The sequence below is a fragment of the Vidua chalybeata genome, chromosome 15 (assembly GCF_026979565.1).
Source record: "Vidua chalybeata isolate OUT-0048 chromosome 15, bVidCha1 merged haplotype, whole genome shotgun sequence".
NCBI lineage: Eukaryota > Metazoa > Chordata > Aves > Passeriformes > Viduidae > Vidua > Vidua chalybeata.
In genome coordinates, this window is record NC_071544.1 from 10279127 (window position 1) to 10301019 (window position 21893).

Consider the following 21893-nt stretch of genomic DNA (forward strand, 5'->3'; position numbering starts at 1 on the left):
AGGTCACATTCGATCACTCGAGTCGTGATGAATAAGAGAGCACAAGACAGCTCAGGGGAAATCTTAATTTTTATGAGACAGTCCAGGATCCCACCACTCTTGTGGAATATATAGGTAAAGGGGTGGTGCAGAAAATTGGTTCTTTTCCTCATGTCTTCTTTAGTAGAAGATAAAAAGGATCTATACACCATATTAAGAAATCCAAAGTGTATTCAGCCTGGAGAACTGCAAACTCTGCTTTCTTAGGCACTGTGTGAAAAAGGGACAAGAAGGAAGGAGAAAAGGAAGGGAAGTCTTTAATCCCTGTGTGTGACACTACCTAGACAAGTACTTTCCAGATTAGGTATCAAACTGTCAACTACCACACTCAGTTGTGCTCTGTTCCTTCGTATGCAGTTTTGGTGTAACTTCCACATTTTCTCTGAAGAACTGGTTATGTAATAGGACAACTGCTTTCTTATCTCTCTCTCCACAAACTTGCTTTTCAGTCAAACCAACCACAGCAAAGGTCAGGATTTATGCAATAACATTAGGTGAGAGTGCAAAGGGGGAGCTGGAATAGAAGCTGGAAGCCAGCCATGAGCTATGGCCAGCTCTCTTCTTTCATCTTGCAATGTGTCACTTGTCCATGAAGGAGCATTGACGTCCTCCGTGTGTACCATCTCTGTACACGCTGTTGGGAATGTGTAATGTTGCTCTTAGTAACAACATTCCCTTATTTTATATCTCACAGTTGTCAATAAATCATCTGTTAAACGAATCGGGCCTTGTGAACTTGTACTGGCAAGATTGATTTTTGCATGAAGTTTCTTTAGGAAATGAATTAAATCTTAGAAAGAAAAATGTGCACACAGTGGCAGAGCATGCTTTCACTGGGAGAGTATTTATGATGAATAGAAGGAAAATAGAGTACACATGCTTCAAAGAGCACATTCTTGTAATGATGCTCAGTACTAATGTGATCTGAAGTAAAGATGGTAAGATCAGAAGCTTTCAATGCAGAAAGATTACCATTTCCTTTGAAAGCATTATTTACTGCAAAATCCTGAGATACTTCTAGATATACATTGAGTTCTTGCATTGTAATTTACCTAAGTCCTTATTTTTTTTTTTTTGGCTTTCCTCTGTATCCATCAAAATACTTGGGCTTTCAGTAGTGCTTTTTACAGACAGAGGGTATGAATGAAAGAGTGATTTTTTTCTCTTTACTGCCTGCCTTTACAACAGCTGAAGGAGGAAGATCCTCTTGCATTATTACTTGCATGGAGGCAGCTCTGTGAGTCTGTGAGCAAGAGTGAATGTGTGTCCCTTCCATCTGCTGGCACACAGACACTTAAATCCAGTCTCCTGTTGCTGTCAGGGAAGGCTTCAGAAAGAACAAAAAAATTCCCAGTGACTTCTCCAAGATTTTAACATGAGAAGTGCGTTTCTGTGATCAGTTATAGCAAGTGTAGTAGGGAATTATTTTTGATCCTTAGCACATAGACACACATAGAACAGCCTGTGGTAATTAGCTCACAATGAAATGATGAGACTTTTTTGCCTTTATGGGATGATTGCTTTCCCTGACAGGGACAGGGATAGTAAATGGTGTACTAAAGTCCTGTCATCTGCAGATACTTCAGTGTCCAGGATGTTGTGGCAAAATGGGGAAAGTACATTCCAGCTCTATAGTGAATTAAAAATAATTGAAATGTTTGGAATGTGAAATTATATCCTTGCATCCTTAAGGAACACCAAAGGAACAGTGAAATCTAAAAGGTATAAGGCAACTTTGGGAGGAAGACTGAATAATACATTCTAAAATTCTTTCATTGTGTGACACCCAGAACTTTCAGCTACCCATGTAAATTGAGAACCTTGGAAAATCAGATGCAGGCCCATAGTCTAATTTGACTAATATGGTCTACATGTACTCAAATCTGAGATTTGAACTAAACATTTTGATAAGAAATCTGGGCAAAATACTGTTTTCACTGAAGGATGAATTCCTTAGACAGTTCTGAGCAGTGCTAGAGAAACCAGCAGAGCCTCGGAGTTCCCAGTTTCAGAGTTGCCACTGGAAAGCTGCTGATGTTTGCACAGTGTGCAGACTTGTCCTGCACTCCAAATCCTCAGTCCTCCAGGATGCCTGGCTGGACCTTTTACAAAATTTTCTAATTGCAAACACTTTGAGAACATTGATCCACAGCCACTTTGTGCATCACTCAGAGTAATTAAATAATTACTCTGAAGAGCACTTCTGTGGCCTGGCAGGGGATGGGGCTGGAGGAGCTGACCCAGATCTGCATTCAGACCCCTGCTGCTGCCCCCTCCCAGAACATTTCTCTTTTCTCACCCATTCTTTCAGCAAGTACAATCCAGGAATTTAATCTTCTTCAGAATTACCATATTTTAAATGAGATTCAGATTATTTTGACTTTGGCTTAAGCCATCAGCAAGTCAGCATCTAGGCTGGGAAAGGGGGAGATCTCCTTTCCAGGCAGCCTTTTCTCCTATCCTTTGGTGGTTTTTTTTGCTCTCAGACTTGCCTGTACTTTGGGGAAATGATAATAATTGCATCTACAAAAGCTTACAACTGCCCTACACCCTGTCAGCCTGGCCACATTCAAAGCTTTTTCAGCCACAGTTGCAAATCTGTCTTTTTTTTTTTTTTTTTTTTCACAAAACAAATTCCTTTCACACAAGCCGTTTTTATCTTTTTTGGAATTGCACAGCTTATGGTTTTCATAATGCCAGAGGATGGTTTTGATCTCACTTGCTGCATTTCTATTATTTTGGATGTTAAATATTTTAATAGTGCAAATGTATTTAAAAATTGGACATTTTCAATAAACCATATCCTTGAATACACAAAACTCAAGCCTGCCTCTAAAAGATTTTAAGAATACACAAATGTGCATCAAGAGCTGAGAAAATTGACATTTCTTTAAATGGTTCTTCAAAATATGCATTAGTAGGAGATCTTTGCAGCTACATTCCATACTTTTTTGAAGTTCTTGATTCCCACAGCTTCTAAGTGCCATGTGCTCATTAGTAAGCCCATCTCATATTTTTCTTTACTCTGTTAAATGAAGTTTTGTAGCTACATGAGGTAATACATGTTACAGTAGGCAAATAACAGACAGTGAATATTTTGAGCCTTTTTTATCTACAGCCCTCTCTGACACTCAGCTCATCTTAGCTGTCCTCTCTTTAATCCTGGAGAAGTTTGTTTTGTGCTTTAGCAGCACTCCAGCTCTTCAGTCCAGAAACAGAAGCCAGAATGGAGTCAGTGACCACCTCAGCCTAAAGCACCAAAGTTTGTTAAAAACTGAGCCACTCCACCACTTTGCCAGGGTGGATTCAGGCAAGTTCCCAAGCACAGGTTCTGTGAGGGAGGAGATGCTTATTCATTTCACCTCCTGCCTGGGTCCTGTCCTCTGGGGGGTTCCCACAGTCCCCCTGCTCACACCACATGACAGAGCTGTCTGCCCAGAAGCCAGAGCCCTGCTTGTGATGCACTTTCCTGTGCATCTAATGAGAAGTGCATTCTAATGCCTTTGTTAATGGAGTGCACTTGGATGAACATCCCAGACAAGTGTGTTTGCTCACACACCGCTTGCTCCTCGCTCCTGTTAATGGCACTGCTCTGGTGTACAAATGGCTCCAATAAAATCCTAGTCAGGTCATAAATCCATGCAAATTTGGTTCCCAATATTCAGGACTATTGTATTTCCTTATGGTGATTTTTGCTCCATTTGGTTGTTCCATGCTGCCCTGAATGCTGGGTCACAGCACTGCATTTCCTCGTGGTATTTGTGCATTTCTGCCTTTGCAACGTGCAGTAGTGCATGGGTAGTTCTGATTTCCTGTCAGGGGATCTTTGCAATCCACAGGGGAGCTATGTTGTCTCATTTGCACTTTCTTATTGAATTTCAATCAGGTTTCCCAACAATTTGCTGGAGGAATTCCTGTGGGACACCTTCAAATGCTCCTAGCCACATGCTGTCCGACAACTCCTCTTTTTCTCCTCTAGGGCTGTCTGTGTTTTCTCATTTAGGAATAATTCACCACATGACAACATTTTACATTAATGAAGCCCTGGTGGTATCAGATGTGATGACATTCTGTAGGGAACAGAGAAAACAAGCACAGGGATAGACTCAGTATAAAGTAAAAATCAGCTGATGTGCAAAAAAGTTAATGAGGGGGAAAACCAGCTTCTGCTGGCATATGCTGACTCACGAGTATCTCTCCCTCCATCCTGCTCAAGCACAGGCAAATTGGATTTATCTGTTGTTTTTCAAGGGTCCCTCAGGAAGAGAATAAGGATACTGGGCTCTAGTAAAAATTAAGTGAATCTATTCAATTGTTTTCCCCTTTTTTCTGTCTGATAGAGCACCAGTTCCTGGAAGAAGGAGTCTTTCCAATCAGCTCCTGGGTCCCTTTGCAGGTTTTATCCAATGTCCCAGCAGGGATTCTGGGAAGAATGTGGGGTGGGGTTTTTTTGCTGTGAGAAAGCAGCTAGTCCTGGTGCTCACTGTTACTCTGGAAATGCCCTGTCTAGATCCACTCAGGCTGCACACTGAGAGTCCTGCTTCTTTCTTTCTGTACAATATTCTGCAGTTTGTTTCTTCAGGTAGAGCAATGGTCATTACTGTGAGGGTGAAGAGCCCAACCATTACCCCAAAACAAGCATATCCAGCACACACTAGCATTTGGATCTTGCTTCATATAAAAATAATAGCTTTTCACATTCAAGCAAAAAAAAAAAAAGCAATGACCAACTGGGAGCTCCTTCATTTTAGATTTGAACAAACTTAAAGAGATAGTGTCAGAAGAACAGAATTGTGTAAAGGTAATTTTATCCTATGAACCACCTTCATGTGTTTTAAAATAATGGTATCAAATAACAATGAATATCTCTTTTTACTATGACACTTGACAAAAATTATCTACTGCCATTGTTTTTTTTCCTAATTCAGTTTAGGTCTATCCATGATTACACAAGAAACTGTAAAAATTGGATGTCTCTTACAGCTCATTTCATATATAGTAATATTTTCAACTTCTTTTTGAGAAGTGGTGCATATGCTTATGCTTCAACATAGGCATTCTGTGAAATCACCCTGTGTTTTCGCTTTTTTCCTGCTATATATAGTCTTTTCATTTTTATTCTTGGCTGATGCTTTCCTGCTCCAATTGGACATTAATAGATCTGCCCATTTCTTCTCAAATACTTTCAAATTACTAACTTTACTTCCTGAATTTTACTCTTTCCAGCTCAAGGCCATTTTCTTTATGAAAAGTAGCAGCTGCCCTTAGCATCACCAGCTCAAGTTATTTCCCACTACTGTAACTCAGAACATTTTTACCGAAGATCAGAATCTAAAATTTCTCTTTGTTCAGGAAGTGGAGCAAAACAACCTCCTGGATGTGAAGTTCAGCAGGTCGTCTCTAACATTTTCAGCTGTGGCTTTGGAAGGTCTGTGGGAAACAATTCCATTTTAAGCCCAAATATACACACTATGGAGCCTCTCTGTCTAAAAACAACTGTCCCACAATTTCTTCATTTTAACCACAGTGAGTTTTGTTTCCACTCTTAATTATTCTTCCAGCTTTGCTTATTTGTTATTCCCAATGCTTTGGAGTGCAATATCTGCTGAGCTGTTGCCAGCAAAGTCAAGTATCTGTGAAAACCTCCCATGGGCTGTGAGCTGTGTGTTTACTTTGAACACTGCTTTAATCTCAGAGCAGTGGTCAGTTTTTCAAAGAACTCAGCCCTCTTGCAAAGATTGGCCAGTGCTGGACAGGCCACAGCTAAAGCCAGCTGGAGTCTGGGATTTGCTGGGGACATCTGTTCAGAGTAGAGTGTGAAAATAGAGAGGGAGGGAAGAAGGAAGGCAAGAAGGGAGAAGATGCCTTAAAAAAAGCCTTTTTTTAATCCAGAGTGCTGCATGAACTGTTGGAAAAGTCCACTCAGTCAGATATTTTTATTTGCTCTGCTTTAGTTTTCAGTTGATGTAACTCTATTCCACCTTTCAGGTGGTATGACAGAATTGAATGAGGGCATTAGAGTGAGCTGGCAAATGAATTTTGGGAGGCTAAGAACCATGCAGGAGATAACATTTTAAATGGTAACTGACATGGCCAGAACGTCACAAGGGATGTAACTCCCACAAGCTTCCTGCTTGGCTCTGAAAGTCCCCTACCATCATTATAGTTTGGATGTATTTAAAATAAAACTCCAGGTTTCTTAATCACCTGGCAAAGATGCACTTTCCAGGGTTTCCACAATTAATGTGAGCACAAAAGGAAGTAGCAGTAAGTACCAGGAAAGCAGATGTATACTTTGCCTCCAGTGCTGAGGGAGCTTTGTAGCTCTCAATCTTGGTTCACACAGTTCTAGCAGAGCTTTGTGTTTTAAATGTGCCATTTTAAAGAAGCTTCAGATCAAAGCCTATTTCATCTTCCCAATAACTCAGCTGCTCCTGTAATCATCTCAAAGTCTGAGCTGCAGGATCCTGGCATCTGCTGCTGTATATATAAGTAAGACAAGGCAAAACAAGTGACAGGAGGATCAGAGGTGGTTATCAGCATAGGTGTCAACCCTGTGGAGGGATAGCCAGTGGGTGCCAAAAATGCAGTGAGACAAATACATCCACGAAGAGCTTTGTCATGAAGTGTTGGTGACTACAGGAGCGATTTTACAGGTGAGCTGTTCATTGACTGGACCAGCAAGGCATGTTTGGAATGCACTGCCTTTCCTTATAGTAACAGCAAGCAATCCATTCCTTTCTACTCCATAAAATTATTGGCATAATACTTCATTTTTTATTGTTATAAGAAGTTGCCTGAGGCCTCAATGAAAAGAGCAAATTAGAGCATTACTCCTTCCAGCCACGAACAGTGAAATATTTGTGGAGGCCATTATCACCAGAGTTGCATCACCAAAATACCACATATAAAACACTTGGGAGTCATCTGCAAGTCACACAGATGTGTGTATGTTTATATGCATATGTGTGGAGTTGGATTGGAAGTGGAAGGTGAGCACAGCCCTGAATTTATCTTGATGCTTACTTTCAAAGCAGCTCCTGCAGCAGCAGAACACTATTCTGCATTTCTGGGAGCAGACCCACCCTCTCAGCCCAAAAGATGCTACAATTTTTTTAACTTCCTGTTCTAATAATCCACATACATGTGGACACAATTATATCAGGGTGAAATAAGATGCTGACTTACCTACAAGAAAATGTAATGATGGTTGTCAGAGAAAGCATGGTTAAAATGGCTGCATTTTCTTTTTACAAAGCATGCAAAAATCAAAGGTAATATAAAAATTAGTACTTAGAACAAAAGATCTCATGTCAACCTCCATGCTAAGGTGCATTTATGTCAAACCTTTTTAAGAAGTGTTGCCACATTGTTTTTAAATATGTTTTACCATATAATTTTGTTGAATTAGTCTTCAAAAATACAAAAATTAGAGTTTTTTCCCTGCTGAATTGCTGAAATAATGCCTGTCCTACTTCTAAGTGGAGGAATATATCACTATTGGGCAATGTCATTTAGGTTTGTGCTATATCACATTTTAATCAAAACTAAATGGACTTGTCCTCCAGGCTCACAGGACAAATGACTGGAGAGTTTGTTACCACTCACATGTGCTACCAGCAGAGCTGGTTTCTGCTTGTGAGCCAGGCAGCAGGCAGGGCTGGACTCCAGTAATACATCCACTACCTCTTGTTGCTCAGGGAATAAAAAGCATCTCAGTCCACGGGCTCTCTTGCAAAGGTTTCTGTTTCTTATTTACGTTTTGTGGCTGGTCACCTCGACCACAACCCATTGATTCTGCTCCATGCAGCACATTTGCATCCTTAAGCAGGTTATTAAAAAGTAGTAGCATGTCCCTAAGTTGAAGATTTAATTTGCATGGGAAGAGCACTAACCCGACTAAACTAACTAAATATGCATTTTTTAAAGCTCCATTTTTTTCCCCTTTTTGTTATTTCCCTGCATTTGGAGTTTCTTTCCTTCTACAGTACAGAAACAGTGAAAGCTGTTCCACCTCTCAGGGGTGCATCCCTTTGGCATTCAGGGCTCCTCAATATGTGCCTAAGAGACTAGTTAGCATTAATAACAATAATATGAACCCAAAGAACCTCTCCACAAGTAATTGGTAGGAATGTAGTACTACTTGTAAGAATTATTATTAGAATAAGAACAGCAGGAGTGAGAAGGCAACAAAGAGATGCCAGGAAAGTCAAATGACACAAAACCTTTTGTACACATTCTGTGAATCTGGCTGCATACTTCACTTGTTGGGAGATAGTGTAACATACCACTGTAACTTGTTCCTGGACAATATGGACTTCTTGTTAGTCACACAGTGCCAGAATATTCCAGCAGCAGGTGAGATACTAATATGATCCTGCAGGACTGTGCTTCCTAAGTATTAAGTTTTGTTTACAATTCACTGCAGGAGGAGTTGAGAGGTTTGGGGGTTTTTATTTTGTTAGTGGATGGAGATTTTACAATATTGCTTTGCTAGGCTGGAGTAGAAATGGGATGTGATTCAGTATTGATTTAATCTTACACATCTACGGGTAAGTTCAGTTTTAATGTTGATTTCTATCACTAAGTACTATTGAAAGTCCCTATCTGAAAGAGTGAAATTAAATATTATACTGCTAATTTGCACCACCAATGTATATAGATTAGTATCTGTAGAGCTGCAAAAGTCCATAACAAAAGCAGGCCCATAAAAGCCTGAGCCTTTACAGCATGCTAATGGCTTTCCATTAGGTCAGATTAATGCTTTCTGCTTGGTGAAAATAGGTATTTAGCAACAGTGCTTTCAGTTTGTGAGGAATAAATAACTGCTGGACCAAGTGCTTCACTCTCGGGAATAAATCTGCACTTTAGGTGCTTGTTAATAAATCACTTCTGCAGGATAATTTGTCACATCAGCAGATGCAGATCTGAGGATGTTGTTGGGTCCAGCAGCTCTCACATCCTCCCCCTGTGTTCTCATTGCTGAGACTCCGAGAAGGGACAGATTCTGTCCCCTCAGGGGCAGGGACTGTGCTCTGGGCTCAGGCTGGGGCGCTGGCTGCTACCAGCCTGCCTCTCCATCCCTGCCTGGAGCAGCTGCCATCCCAGCCTGCTGCTCTTGGGGAAGCCATGGGCTGTGAGAGCATCATCAAAGCCATCAGCAGGGAAGGATCCAGGAATTAATGTTACAGGAGGGGCTGATATCAGATGGCTGCTACAGCAGAACCTTTGTTGACACCAATGAAATAGCAAGGGTAAAGAACTTGGGTTGTTTTCTCTTTAAGAGGTGTAGGAAATGAATTGAAGCCGGGGTCTCTTATCTGGGAGAAGACACACAGCAGTGAAAATGCCTATTTACATATGCTTGCACTTGGGTCTGTTTCACAGCAGCAGAGCTTTAAATGGTTGTTGACAGTTGACTGGACAGATTCCAGTTGTGAGAGAGGGGCTATGGAGAGTCTCCTCCCTTGGTGATTCTCTTCAGCCTGGATTTTTAAATCAGTGCTTCTAGTCATGTCAATATCCATATTGTCTGCAACCCCGGTGTTCCCTCCTTATAAATCTTCAAATAGCAAGAGACCCATTATCACATCCATTCCTCCTACAGCCCTGCTCTTCTTATCTGAGAAATGTGACTTGAAACTTCTATTATTAGTGAAGAGGTACATTTGCACTGCATTTTTCATGAAGAGGGTTCTTTAAAATGCTTTATAACTTCTACTAATGTAAATTTATATGTAAGGACCTCAGATGAGGGGCTCTTCCAAGCTAATTGTTTGATATATAACTAATGGGCCCTACCACCAGAAATAAAACATTGAGTGCTCTGGTTCCTGGATGCCAGAGCACTGATTCTGTTTGTATGAAACTCCTGCCCCCTGAATGTCAATCCACTGTGAGGTGTCCCAAATGTGCCCCAAATCAAATTCAGAATGATTATATGCCTCTGATAATGTTCAAATGAAATAAATAAAAATTGAATCAGTTCCATTGGGTAGAAAGGCAGGATATTTTTTACCAGGCATTGTAGCATTAAAATAAAAATTAATACAAGAAATGTAAAATAAAAGGATAGTTCCTCTATTTTAATGTGCAGGAGAAAGTAAGACTGAGGGCATTAAATACTTGAATAGAAATTTAACTGAACTTTGCATTAAATTTTTGAAGTCTCGTCCAGAAATTTATTATTCACTCCATATTAATAGCAAAGTTGGCTCCTGTTTGACTCACGAAACCGTATTTATTCTAGTGAAGAAAGACTGCAGTCCTATGAGAGAACCTCAACATCTTACTCACTGTGGAATCATCCTTAAGCAGCATACTTAAGGAATATCTCAGTTATTCACAGAAAAACTATCCAGAATGCAGAAAAATCCAGTTCTGGGCTTGCTGTCAATCATGCCTCGGATCAAATTCCAAAGGAAATCTGCAAGGTTTATGGTCAGCAAAAACAAAAGCAATAAATTCACCCAGGGTTCACTCTCAAACACTGCACTCAAAAAAAGCTGTTTCTCAACATGGCTGAAGTTACAGACACGGAAGAAGTGTAACAGCTTCATTACAAATGGCATTTACAGACCCTGACATGTTTGATTGGCTCAATTATAGAGACAAGTTGTTTCAAGTCTGATTTACCATTAATTACTTCTGTTTACCATTAATTAATTACTTCTGTCCCACCTATGCTATGCATTCAATCCTGGTTTGTATTGCAATTTAAAAGCATGGATTCCTATTACCCCAGTCAGTGCAGGTCACACCAAATGACCACTTTGTGAGATTTATTTTAGAGACTTCATTTGGCCCTGGGGAGGGCATCCTGCAGGGTGCTGAGGCTGGGGGACAGGGTGTGTGTGCTCCTTGCAGGGTGAGTTTGGGAGCAAATCCAGTGTCCCTCAAAGCATTTGGCTTAATTTGCTGTGGTGCCTGGAGTTGGCTTTGTGTTTGGAAGTACACAAATCTGAATCAGGAAAATGGCTCTGGAAGGTATTTTCCTTATTATTGTTTCTTTTTCCTGGGCTTTGACTGTCTGTGAAGCTCAGTGTACCTGTCCAGGCAGAGTTCCAGCCTTGGCCTCCTAAAGGTGACCTGTGCCACCATGATTATTTAATAACTATCAGGTTTTCACAATAAAACTATATTCCTAATTTTTTGGACAAATGAATCCTCTTTTTTTTTTATCCAACTTGGAAAGATAAGATAGTTTACCATGAGTAAAATATAATGTTAATTCAGGTGAGAGAATAAAGTGGTAGCTTTTTCAGCAAGATAGGCCACTTTAGTATTAACAATTAGTATTGTGTTGTTTTCCATTTATTTTACATTGATGGGATTTTTTTGTTTTAGACCTGATTTTTTCTTACCTGGACTCAGCTTTAGAGGCATATTGGTCTTTATATCTTTATCGTTCATAGGAAAATTTATCAAACTCTCTTGGTGTTATAGAAAAAAAATGGGGAAATCTTTCTTTTTCTCCCCCCTGAAATTTAGAAAAGGCTATAATTTCTATTTTTAACTTCAAAGTTATTCTTGTCCCAAACTAAAGTGTGAGAACAAACTAATCCTCAGAACAGCTGTGACATATCAGCAAGTTCCTTGTCACTGGAGCAGTGAGTTAAACTTGGGAGAGCTGTGGGACTCAATTGTTCCTCAGTAAGGTGGAAGGAGGGATATTATAATGTGCAGTGAGACGGAGAAGACTTATTGTGGCTGTGAAGGATGTCTGCCTCTATGGCATAAAGTCTTGCTCTGTATTTCAAAAAATGTCATTTAAAATGTAGAGTGAGTGCACAGTAGGAATAATAAAATTGCCTGAGCATGTGAATTTTAAGCACTAAACATGATACAGAAATAAGAATATTTTTTTGACAGAAACTCGTAGCTAATGCAGCTTTCTTCCCTAAAAATATTTGCTTCAGCTGAACATTAATCTCTTGGCAGAAATGTCTGGGAAAATTAGATACTTATCAGTAAAATTTATAAGAAAATAAATGTTTTACCTAGATAACAAAATGGAATTGACAACCTTCAGTGGTGGTAGAGTCTCGCAGTGGAAGTAGAGCAACATAACAATTTTTTCTGTATATAAATAAGTATATATATTTTCTATTACCGTGATAATAGCCTTATACAAAGCCAAATGTGGTTATAAATTATCCCTAGCATCTTTTTCAAGTAGCATGTCTAGGCAAGGATGTCCCTCCTCCCCATCTGTTTGAATGATATTTTTCTCTGAAATCCTAAAAGGTGAAAACATTTAAGTTAAATAGTCACATAGCTCTAATTGCCAACTGGCAGGGAGCTCTGCGTGGCACTTCTTCCATCACCAATCATCTCAGCTTCCAAGGAAGTACTTGAGTACAACTTAAAATTCATAATGACTTACATTTTCTTTTTATCTTGCATCCTGTTCCCTGACCTTCTCTTTTTCCTTCAGAGCTCTTAATGAGGAGAGCTTTACAACCATAAACACAATTTTTCTAATGGACTCTCTGGGGAGAGGCTTTTCCCTGGTGCTCCTGACTCACTCTGTGCTTTGTTCTTTCCTAGCTTGCACAGACAAAGAGCTGAGGAGTCTGGCGTCGAGGCTGAAGGACTGGTTCGGTGCCCTTCACGAGGATGCCAATCGTGTCATCAAACCCACGAGCTCGGAGACAGCACAAGGCAGTAAGAAACCCCTTCCCCTTGAACACTGGGTGTTGTAGGAGCTTCCCAGCCTGAGAGAATTGAACTGAGCACTGCTGGTGGTGCTGCAATAACCTGTCAGGCAGGTGGCAGTGAATAAGCAGGTACCTGAGACCTGATCCTGCAAATAAATGCTGTTTTCTGAAGGAGCTGCAGTCCTTCTGTCCTCTCTCTCTGGCCCAAATGCAGTCAGAGACAGAGAGACGTTCACAAGTTAATCAGGCAAATAACTCTCTGAAGGCCATGGAGATCACCTCTGCATGAGTAACTGAAACTGCTCAGGGAGTTCTCTCAAGCACTGGGGTTAATTATTACGGTGTAGTTTGTGTCTGTACAGTTAAATTCCATCACAATTCAACGTGCCTGCATCCAAATCATTTCTTGGGGTTGGACTCTGGTCTCTGCTTAACCACCAGTTTTATGACCAGGCATTTTCTGACACAATGTCAGTGGCATAAGATGAAAATATGGCATACAAGCATAGGGAACGTTATGCCAGTGTTGGAAAAAACTCACTGAGATTTTACTTTAAAATTTCCTGCTAAGAGTTTATGTACGGGAAAGAATAATTAAAACATCCACATCTGAGCCATGGAGCCAGAAGAGTTAAATGGTCAAGAAAGCTGCAGCCCATTGTGTCCTAGGTATTTAATAACACCATCTTTGCCTCCTCTGATGGATTTTTATTTTTTTTTAAGAAATGAAGAAGACGAACAGTCTAGAGGACATTTACTCTCTGTGGGTTAAGCCAACATGAGTGATTTTGATGTCATTTAGCCACCAGGGAGGGAAAAGATTCAGAGAACAGCATTAAAAGAGGTCATGCTCATCAGAGAGCCAATGTAAATTCACTTTCTGTAAGGATTCATTAATTCTTTTAAACAGTGTCCCAAAACACATGGGCCCTTGGGCTGCAAAGTAGGATGCACAAGTTTTATCTAGGTGTGTGCCTCACTGTCACTGCACTGATTCTCTGGGATGAGCTGTCTAAAGACAGGATCCAAACCCAGAATTTGAAGGGTCCAATCAGCTGCTGCTTTTATGGCTCTTTTCACCTGGTGTCCCTGTAAAGTGACACACCACAGAGGCTACAGGGGCACTAGGGCTGACCCAGCACATCAGGGTGGGCTTTTTCTGTTGGTCCAGGTCTCCACAGCCTCTGTCTTTTGTGCTACGTCTGAGCTGGGCTAGCAACAGATGGGCTCTTCCTAAAGACACAATATTCCACTGGCTGTATTGCTCAAAACTACAGTCAAACCCAGTAATTCCACCACACATCTTAAAACTCTGTGGTGAAACAAGTCATGTTCTCTGTAAATGATCTTTTTTCATGTGTCCCTTATTTTGCACAGTAGTTACTACAAAGTCAGTATCTTTAAAACCACATGTCCTACTTATTTCTGAAACAGTGCTCCAAAAAAAGATATTCTCATGCAGAAGATCCGAACCACAGTGCAAAAAGCAACCGGATGTACAGCTAATCGTGGCTTCCAGATGTGAATTCATTTCAAACCCCATGACAGAAAGCCTTAGAGGCTTTAAACTGTATTTGAAGTCCTTTAGGCCCAGAATCATGGGAAATCTCATTTTATCAGATTGTCAAAAGGATGTTTTCATGCAGATGATTTGTGACATCCTCATGATGACCTTGCCAGAGGCCAAATCCTAAAGGTGTTGAGTCTTTTTTTTTTTTTTTTTCCTTAAGCAATTTCAGTGAGAAAAACATTCCTGGTAATTCTGCAGCGTTTGCTCTGATTCACAGAGGAGCTCTTATCTCCTTTTAGTTTAGTTTGATTCCTGGCAGCTTTTATTTGAAAGGTTGCCTGATGCTTTTAAACACTTGATCTCAACAATGTTCGTTTTTACACTGTTGACTTAGTTTGGCACATTTTCTTATTTTCTTCTATATCAATTTAAAAAAAAAAAGAAAGAAATTTTATGAGTTTAGATGCCTCAGCTATTTTTAAACAAAACTTGGGCTTGTTTTTCTTTTTGAGGTTTTGCAACAGTACTCATGAATTAATCTGCATGTGCCAAATTCTGCAGCTCGTATTCTCTCTGGTGGCTCTGAAAATACTCACAGGGTGAGGACAGCAGTATTTGGTTCTCTCCAACTTCAAACATTTGTAAAAATGAAAGACACCTTAAGCAGGGCTCAGAATTCAAAGCAAAGTTCACATACCCAAGCTGCAGAAAAGGATGTCTGTGAATCCTGGCAAACAGGACACACACGCTCTGATGTACACATTGCCCTTCTTTATGGCTCAGCCTGTGGTGCCCTCCTCACCACACACATCCCTTCATTAAACTGAACTGGTTTGGTTGTGCCTGCAGGGTTTGAAGAGGCATGAACATCCTCAAGTAATCCATTTTGGACGTGCCTCTGTGGCAGTAAAAGGAACAGATGGTGGGATGCCATGACTATAATGCCTTGGACACATCAGCTGTCCAGAGAAGGTCTTCCAGCAGAGATTTCTCTATGCTACATTAATTTTTCAAGATGTTAGTGTGAGTGTAAATAAGCATTTTGAGCATATTATGTTCACCCCCAGGTGAAGGAAAAAAGTACACTCCTTTTTATTTTCTTTGTAACTCTCTTGAAAGGAAAAGGATGAGGAAGATTATTGTGTTTAGATTTCAAACCTTCCTTCCCTGAGCTCTCTGATCCTAGCAAAGCACAGTGGGCTGGGTACTTTGTCTTCTGAAGGCTTTGTGCAATTAAAAGCTCCTCAATAAATGATGTAAGAAACTCAGGGACATGCTTTGACATAGGGAAATAATAAAACTAATTAGGTAGCAAGATCAGATTCAAATTGCTCCTGAGCCTGTTGATAGTTCATAACATCCCCATATTGTATCCAGATAGTCTCCATGGTTGGAGTGGGTGTTGTTTTTCTTTTACTAGAGGTCTGTGCAATATAAAGGATTTTTTTCTGGGGAACAATTCTTCTCCTCCTTCTTTTATTTTAAGCGATAGGGGAAATTAGGTTAATTATACCCCTGTTAATTTAATTGTAATATACTTTAATAAAATAAAAATGTCTCATGTAAGTCAACTCTTGAAGGGGGAAAATAATTCTTTCATGCCAGAAGGTGTGTTTATTTTTAATAAGGATTTTCACCTAAAGACTTTTTTAAACTTAATTCCATTTTAATTCTGAGGAGGTGGAACATTTTTTGTGTTAATGGGATGAGAGACTTTTACATGTAGGTCACCAGCTTGATTTCCTTCCATCTCTGTAGTGAATGAAAGTTGTCAGGATGCTGAACAGCTGTCAGTTGAAAAGAGGAACAAGATGGTCTTAGTCCAGGTCCTTGTGAGCAGGTGTCCAAATGAGAGCAGCCACCACCTCAGCTGACATTAATTGGCATCTGTGTTGGCAGCCTCTGCCAAGGAGCCAAGAAGGATGTGGAGCCTGCACCTCTCTCCTGCTTCTCACCAAAGGCACTGCAGCAGTGCACTGATGAACAGAAAGATGCAGAAAAGTTCTCACTGAGGTTGTTTATTCTGGGTCTGTTGTTCTGGAAATCCAGCCTGTTAACCAAGCACAGAATTCTTTACAGAATTATAGTACATGGTTTATTTCATCCAGAAAATTGCATCATACTTATGGATAAGTATATCAAAAGACTCTAAAAAGAAGTTAATTAATTCAATATCACTTGGCCTCACGAGGCTGGTGGGTGCACAGTGACCTCCCAGTGAAAGTAAGTGAGCTCCAAAAGCATTTTCCAAAAGCTGCTCTTATTATGTTATATTTTATTAGTTATGCTGTGAGTCAGAGCCTGTGTTGAACATTTAAGGGGACATTTGGCTTTCACTCCTGGTGCTGGGTGCTGAGAGCATCCAGGATTGTTGGATTTGGGCTGCAGATGCAATTTATGGGCAGTACCTTTTACCAGGAGACAATATGGAGCTGCTATTTACCTTCAACGACATACTGGGGCACATTTAAAGAATTAACTTTCCACTGATAATTACCATCTAGCTAAGGACTTTCTGTCACACCTACCACTTCAATATTTCAGGACTTCCAGACCACATTGTCTGATAATCCAGCACTGCTTAGTAAACCAGCCTCTTGATAAATCTAATCTGGAACTCTGGTCACAACAGTGAAAGCTCCCTTGTTTATAAGAAATCATGATCAAAACCTCTTCAATTAATGTAATTGTCTTCTCGAGTGACCTTTCCCAGCTGTATCTCCCATCAAGCCCTGGTGGTGTGTCACAGAGCAGCTTTGTACTCACTGCAGTCACTACTGGTGATTTGCTCAGGCAGATCCGTGCTGAGGGCAGGCTGGTGGTGTATCCCCATGGCACACGCAGGTGGAGATTTCCCAACAGGGAAGACAACCAGACTCAGAAATAATCTACAGGCACTGTCAGGGGCAAATTCATTCCAGGATCTCCTCCTCCCTGCTTTGATCCCTACCAGATGACCTTTAGAGACCATCAGGGCTGAGCAACACGTACCATACTCGACTGATGATACAACACACCTTAGAGTTGCTCATCTTTTGCAGCAGTAAGTGCCACCACGGCGTGTAAAGTCCATTGTCAGAGAGAGCATCTGTGCAGAAAAACAGCAGACATTGGAAACTAACTTTTTCTCCTGAAAACTGTTAAACTGGGATAGCTGGAGCTGATCCCAGCTCCACCCTGCAGGTGAATGATCCACTCCTGCCTGTTTGACTACTTTTAACCTGCCCTGGGTTGGGGAATCTGGCAGCAAACACCTGCACAGGGCAGGACTGGGTGCCCTGCTCCTGTTGCTCTATAAAGGCAAAGGTGAGTAATCTTAAGTCCTTTCACTTGACAAAAGATTGCACAGCGACCAAATCCTGTTTACCTTCTTCAGATGATTTAAATAATTGAAGTCAATATTTCTAATTGCTTCAGCAAGGCAAGCAGCTCCCCCCTACATCTATTCACACAGCCTTGTTCTTTTTCACTGTGCCCAACATGATTAGATAATGTTATGGGAGATAACAGCATAAAAATGTGATGAAATGTTCAGCGTGATTTCTCTCTTCCCTGCCTGAGCTGCCTCTAGCCCTGAGGAAATGGCATTACCTTCTTCCTTCCTTAGAGAAACATGTATTAGGAATGACACAAACCTTCCCATTAGTTAACCCTTCTGATTGTCCCTCTGTGTCACTGACAACCTTCAGCCACAGCTGCATACAAAAACCACAGCTTCCAGCAAAAAGCCCTGCTCTCCTTTGGATTAATGCCTAAAATAGCAAGTAGGGTGCAGAGCTTGAACAAACTGTCAGCATGATTCCAGCAACATCTCAGCTTTCACTTCAACAAAGCAGCATCCTGAAAGGAACACATACAGCAAATAAAGTCAGTGAAAGTTGCAGCTGAAGGAAAAAGCTCATCAGGCTTCTCTACGTGGCCCAAAGCAGAGTGAGCAGTGCACAGGCAGGTTATTGCTCCCAGCTGGAGCAGTGTGAGCACCAGAGCCCTGGGGTGTCAGGAACCCTCTGTCCCTGCAAATCCCCAACCAATGGATTCATGTTTCTGAGTCCTGGTTGAAACCACTGCCCTTGTTATCAGATGTATTATCTCTGTATTGCAAATATACTTCCTTACATTGTAGATAACTTGGAATTTAGTCTAAGCACAGTGTGGATTTAGAATGCTCCATGCCACTGTTTTTCTGGAGACTGCGGGATACTGGAACTCATATACACAGTGGGTATCTATATGCATGACTTGGGCTTTCTGTGATAACCACTGCTGCTGCAGCAGTCTTTGAAGAATCTGGGCTATTAAAATGAATGATGGTGATGGTTTCCAAAGTGCTGGAAAAGCAGAATCCTGTGTTGCTGCAGGAAGGTGCTGGTACAGCATACAAGAGCATGGGCAGCTCTGGGCAGCTCCAGAAGCTGAAACTGTGCCCTCCCTCAGAGTGCTGTGAGGAACAGAGACACTTCACCTCTTCTCTCCCTCTGCCTCCCCCAGACAGCTCATAGTCCAGATCAAAGCAGTTTGTTGTCACAAACGACAGACGGGCCTCTGAAAAGTGAAAAGCAAGGAGGAGAGGTAAAAGGTGAGAGTACAGCAAGAAAGAATATGATCAGGCAACTAGAAAGGAGTCTGGGAAACAGGATTTAAATTGCATTGAGATTCAGTCTAGTTTGAAAATATGGTGGATGCTGCCTTTTCTCATCACATTTCAATTTCCTGGAACCAGGCCAAGACACTTCAACTGAGGATTGAAGAAAAAAAAAAAAAAAAAAGCAAGAATTTTTTGAGTAGAGATGACTTTGAATTACAGAAAACAGTTCTGAATCTCAGCCCTCTCTACCCCACAGCTCCCACAGAGTGTGAGTAGTGCTCTGGTTTGTTGCTGTGCTTGGGCTTTAAGCTTCACACAATCAGTTCAGTTGTAGGATTTTGTTCTGCTTTAGGCAAGTCAGCTCAATGTTCAGAGTCCAGCCAGAAAAAGAAAAGTTGGCAAGGCTTCACCTTAGAGTGGTTCCTGTGCCGGGGGCATGCAGGGGTTCAGCTGAGGAATATCTGCCTGTCTTCTTACAGGATTTGACACCAGCATCCTACCAATCTGTAAGGATTCCTTAGGCTGGATGTTCAACAAACTTGACATGAACTATGACCTGCTGCTGGATCCCTCGGAGATCAGTGCCATTTATCTGGATAAGTACGAGCCTTGTGTCAAGCCCCTCTTCAACTCCTGCGACTCCTTCAAAGACGGGAAGCTTTCCAACAACGAGTGGTGCTATTGCTTCCAGAAGCCAGGCGGTGAGCTGTGCCATTTGCAATACAAAGAGGAGCTCTCTGGCTCTCCCCGTGTTTCAGGGCCTGCCTGTAGGGTTTGCTCATTGGCAGGCAGGTGTGTTAAAAAGCTCTTTTGCCCAGCACCAGTGTGAAGGGCATTATGGAATCATGTTTATTGTCACAGATGAACTATATTAACATCCCTTGATCATTAAAGCAAACAAAGTAGTAAGTGTCACTGCACACAGTCTAGAAATAAGCTCTATTCCTGACAGAAAGCTCAAGAATTTAGTCTTTTATTAACGCAGCATTTAGCCAATTAGCAAGTCATAAATCAGAGAGCTGGCATGATGTCAGTTTGGTGAAAAGAGAGGTAGAATAGTTTAACAATTAAAATGGCCCCCAAACGCTATTCTCAACTACAGTGTGTTGCCTTTTTTTTTTTTTTTTTTTTTTTTTTTAATTAGTGGAGCTAATGACATAAATTTGTTTTGCGGTACAGTACCAGCATATGGGCTTCTCTCAGCCCCAGGTGTACAGTAGCCTACATTTCATGTCAGCAGTGAAGCCAGTCATTACAGAGTCTGTCCCATACCATCTGGAAACTGATTCTTATACATTATATTTTAGGTCTTCCTTGCCAGAATGAAATGAATAGAATTCAAAAGCTAAGTAGAGGGAAGAGTCTGTTGGGTAAGTTCGATTACTTGCTATTCATTTGCTCAACTAATTAAAGCTTCTGTGATTATTGTAACTTTATATGCAGTAATGGTTTTTCAATTAGAGACTAATGTTTTGAGTCGGGAATATGCAGCACCGAGCGCAGGCCTGACACTATGAAATTAAACAAATAATGAGATAGCAACACACAGAACAGGTGTCAGCGTGGCAACGGGTTCAGAACTAATTTACAGCTCTCCAGAAATGCAAAGCTTTGTCTGCACAGAGCTTAATACTGCCTTCATCACCTCACAGGTCAGAGTAAGTACTGGGAGGCTGCTTGATACTCGAGGCTCCCATTTTTGAAGGGTGACTGAAGGTGCATAGCCAATGCATTCATGTTTCACTCCAGTTATGGTACAATGCAGGCTTTCCTTTGGGTTCAATTTTGCCTAATCACTCTTTAAAATATGTCAGAATATTCTGTGTATATGAAAACAGGAATTCATACCACCTCGTTTTAGGCAGCCTGCAGGATGCTTCATGCTGTAAGATGTGGTCATGCCTGTCCCTCTCTCTCATGCCTATTGGGAGCCTGAATTGATTCATGACTTAGATTGCTCTGATGGATATCTAAAATTAGGTTAAATAAATCCCCATCTGGCATTTTCCCAATTAATTGCTGAAAATCAGGTTGCTGAACTGAAGAAAATTCAAGTGACAATTCTCTACCCTAAAATCACCCAGTGATGTGTGGCCTGGTGTTTGTGTGCTGGTGTTTTACCAAAACTTGTGTCCCAGCACATCTGTGCACACAGAGCCCAGCCCCTGAGGTGCAGCAGGACAGATGCAAGCCCTGCACTTCACCCTCGAGGAGGAGGGCTGACCCCAGCCCCAGCTGTCAGCCCCATCATGGAGAACATGTCAGGCTCCCCCAGCATCCCCAGCTGCAGCACAGGGTGTGCACAGCTCTGCTGGGGTGCACAGTGCTGCTCAGTGCCTCCCACACTGCTGCCTGCTGCTCCTCCATACTCAGCAGCAGACCCTGCCACCAGCTCAGCTCTGCCAAATCCTGCCACTCCCAGATGCCACTGCCATTTGGACTCAAGGTTCAGGTGCCTTGTGAAAAATCCCAACATGGATTCATTGGTTTAAATTAATAACAAACATTCCTAAAGGCCACAGGGACTGTGGTTTAGGTCCATCATCCTTTCATAGCAAGTCCCCTTGAGGGTTAGGATGTTTCAGAACAGCTCCTGCTGTTCATAGCTGTGGGAGCAAAGGGAAGATTGATCACTTGGGATGTGTGTGCTCCATTCAGTAAATATTCTGCATTTGTGTTCAAGGGAATGTTGTGGCAGAGGAAGTCACAATGTTCTCTGTCTCATGGGTGTCATGATTTTCAAAGCCACCTAAAAGAGTAAGAAGCCCAGTTCTTAATAGATAGCTTTGACTGTCCCATATTTATTTTATGCTTTGCTGTTATTTTCAACGTGCAATAAATGTCATCTAGGTTGAAACATAAGTAGTTTATTCTGGTGTGTGGGAAGAATGATGCCTGGGTTGCAGGTAGTTCAACATGCAGGTGGTTGTAGCACATGTCACTGGGATCTGATCACAATAGCAGGAGTAAAATGACAAAGTAAAAGCAGTAAAAATGGTCCCTTAGCACAAATAACTTCTAGTCAACTGTATTAATAAAAAAAAAAAAAAAAGAAGAATGAAAGTGATGAAGCTCAACAAATCAAGGTGTCAGGCACAGG

General features: G+C 41.2%; 1 protein-coding gene across 2 annotated transcripts in view; it reads left to right on the forward strand.

Annotated features, from left to right (window-relative positions):
• Nucleotides 1–21893, forward strand: part of SPOCK1 (SPARC (osteonectin), cwcv and kazal like domains proteoglycan 1) — a 272499-nt gene that overhangs the window by 241712 nt on the left and 8894 nt on the right. The window contains exons 7-9 of one of the 2 annotated variants that reach the window (XM_053956874.1): nucleotides 12589–12705; nucleotides 19273–19494; nucleotides 20101–20163. In XM_053956874.1, coding sequence (XP_053812849.1) covers nucleotides 12589–12705; nucleotides 19273–19494; nucleotides 20101–20163 — 402 coding nt within the window. The remainder of the gene's footprint in view (nucleotides 1–12588; nucleotides 12706–19272; nucleotides 19495–20100; nucleotides 20164–21893) is intronic. The other variant, XM_053956875.1, reaches the window with a different exon arrangement.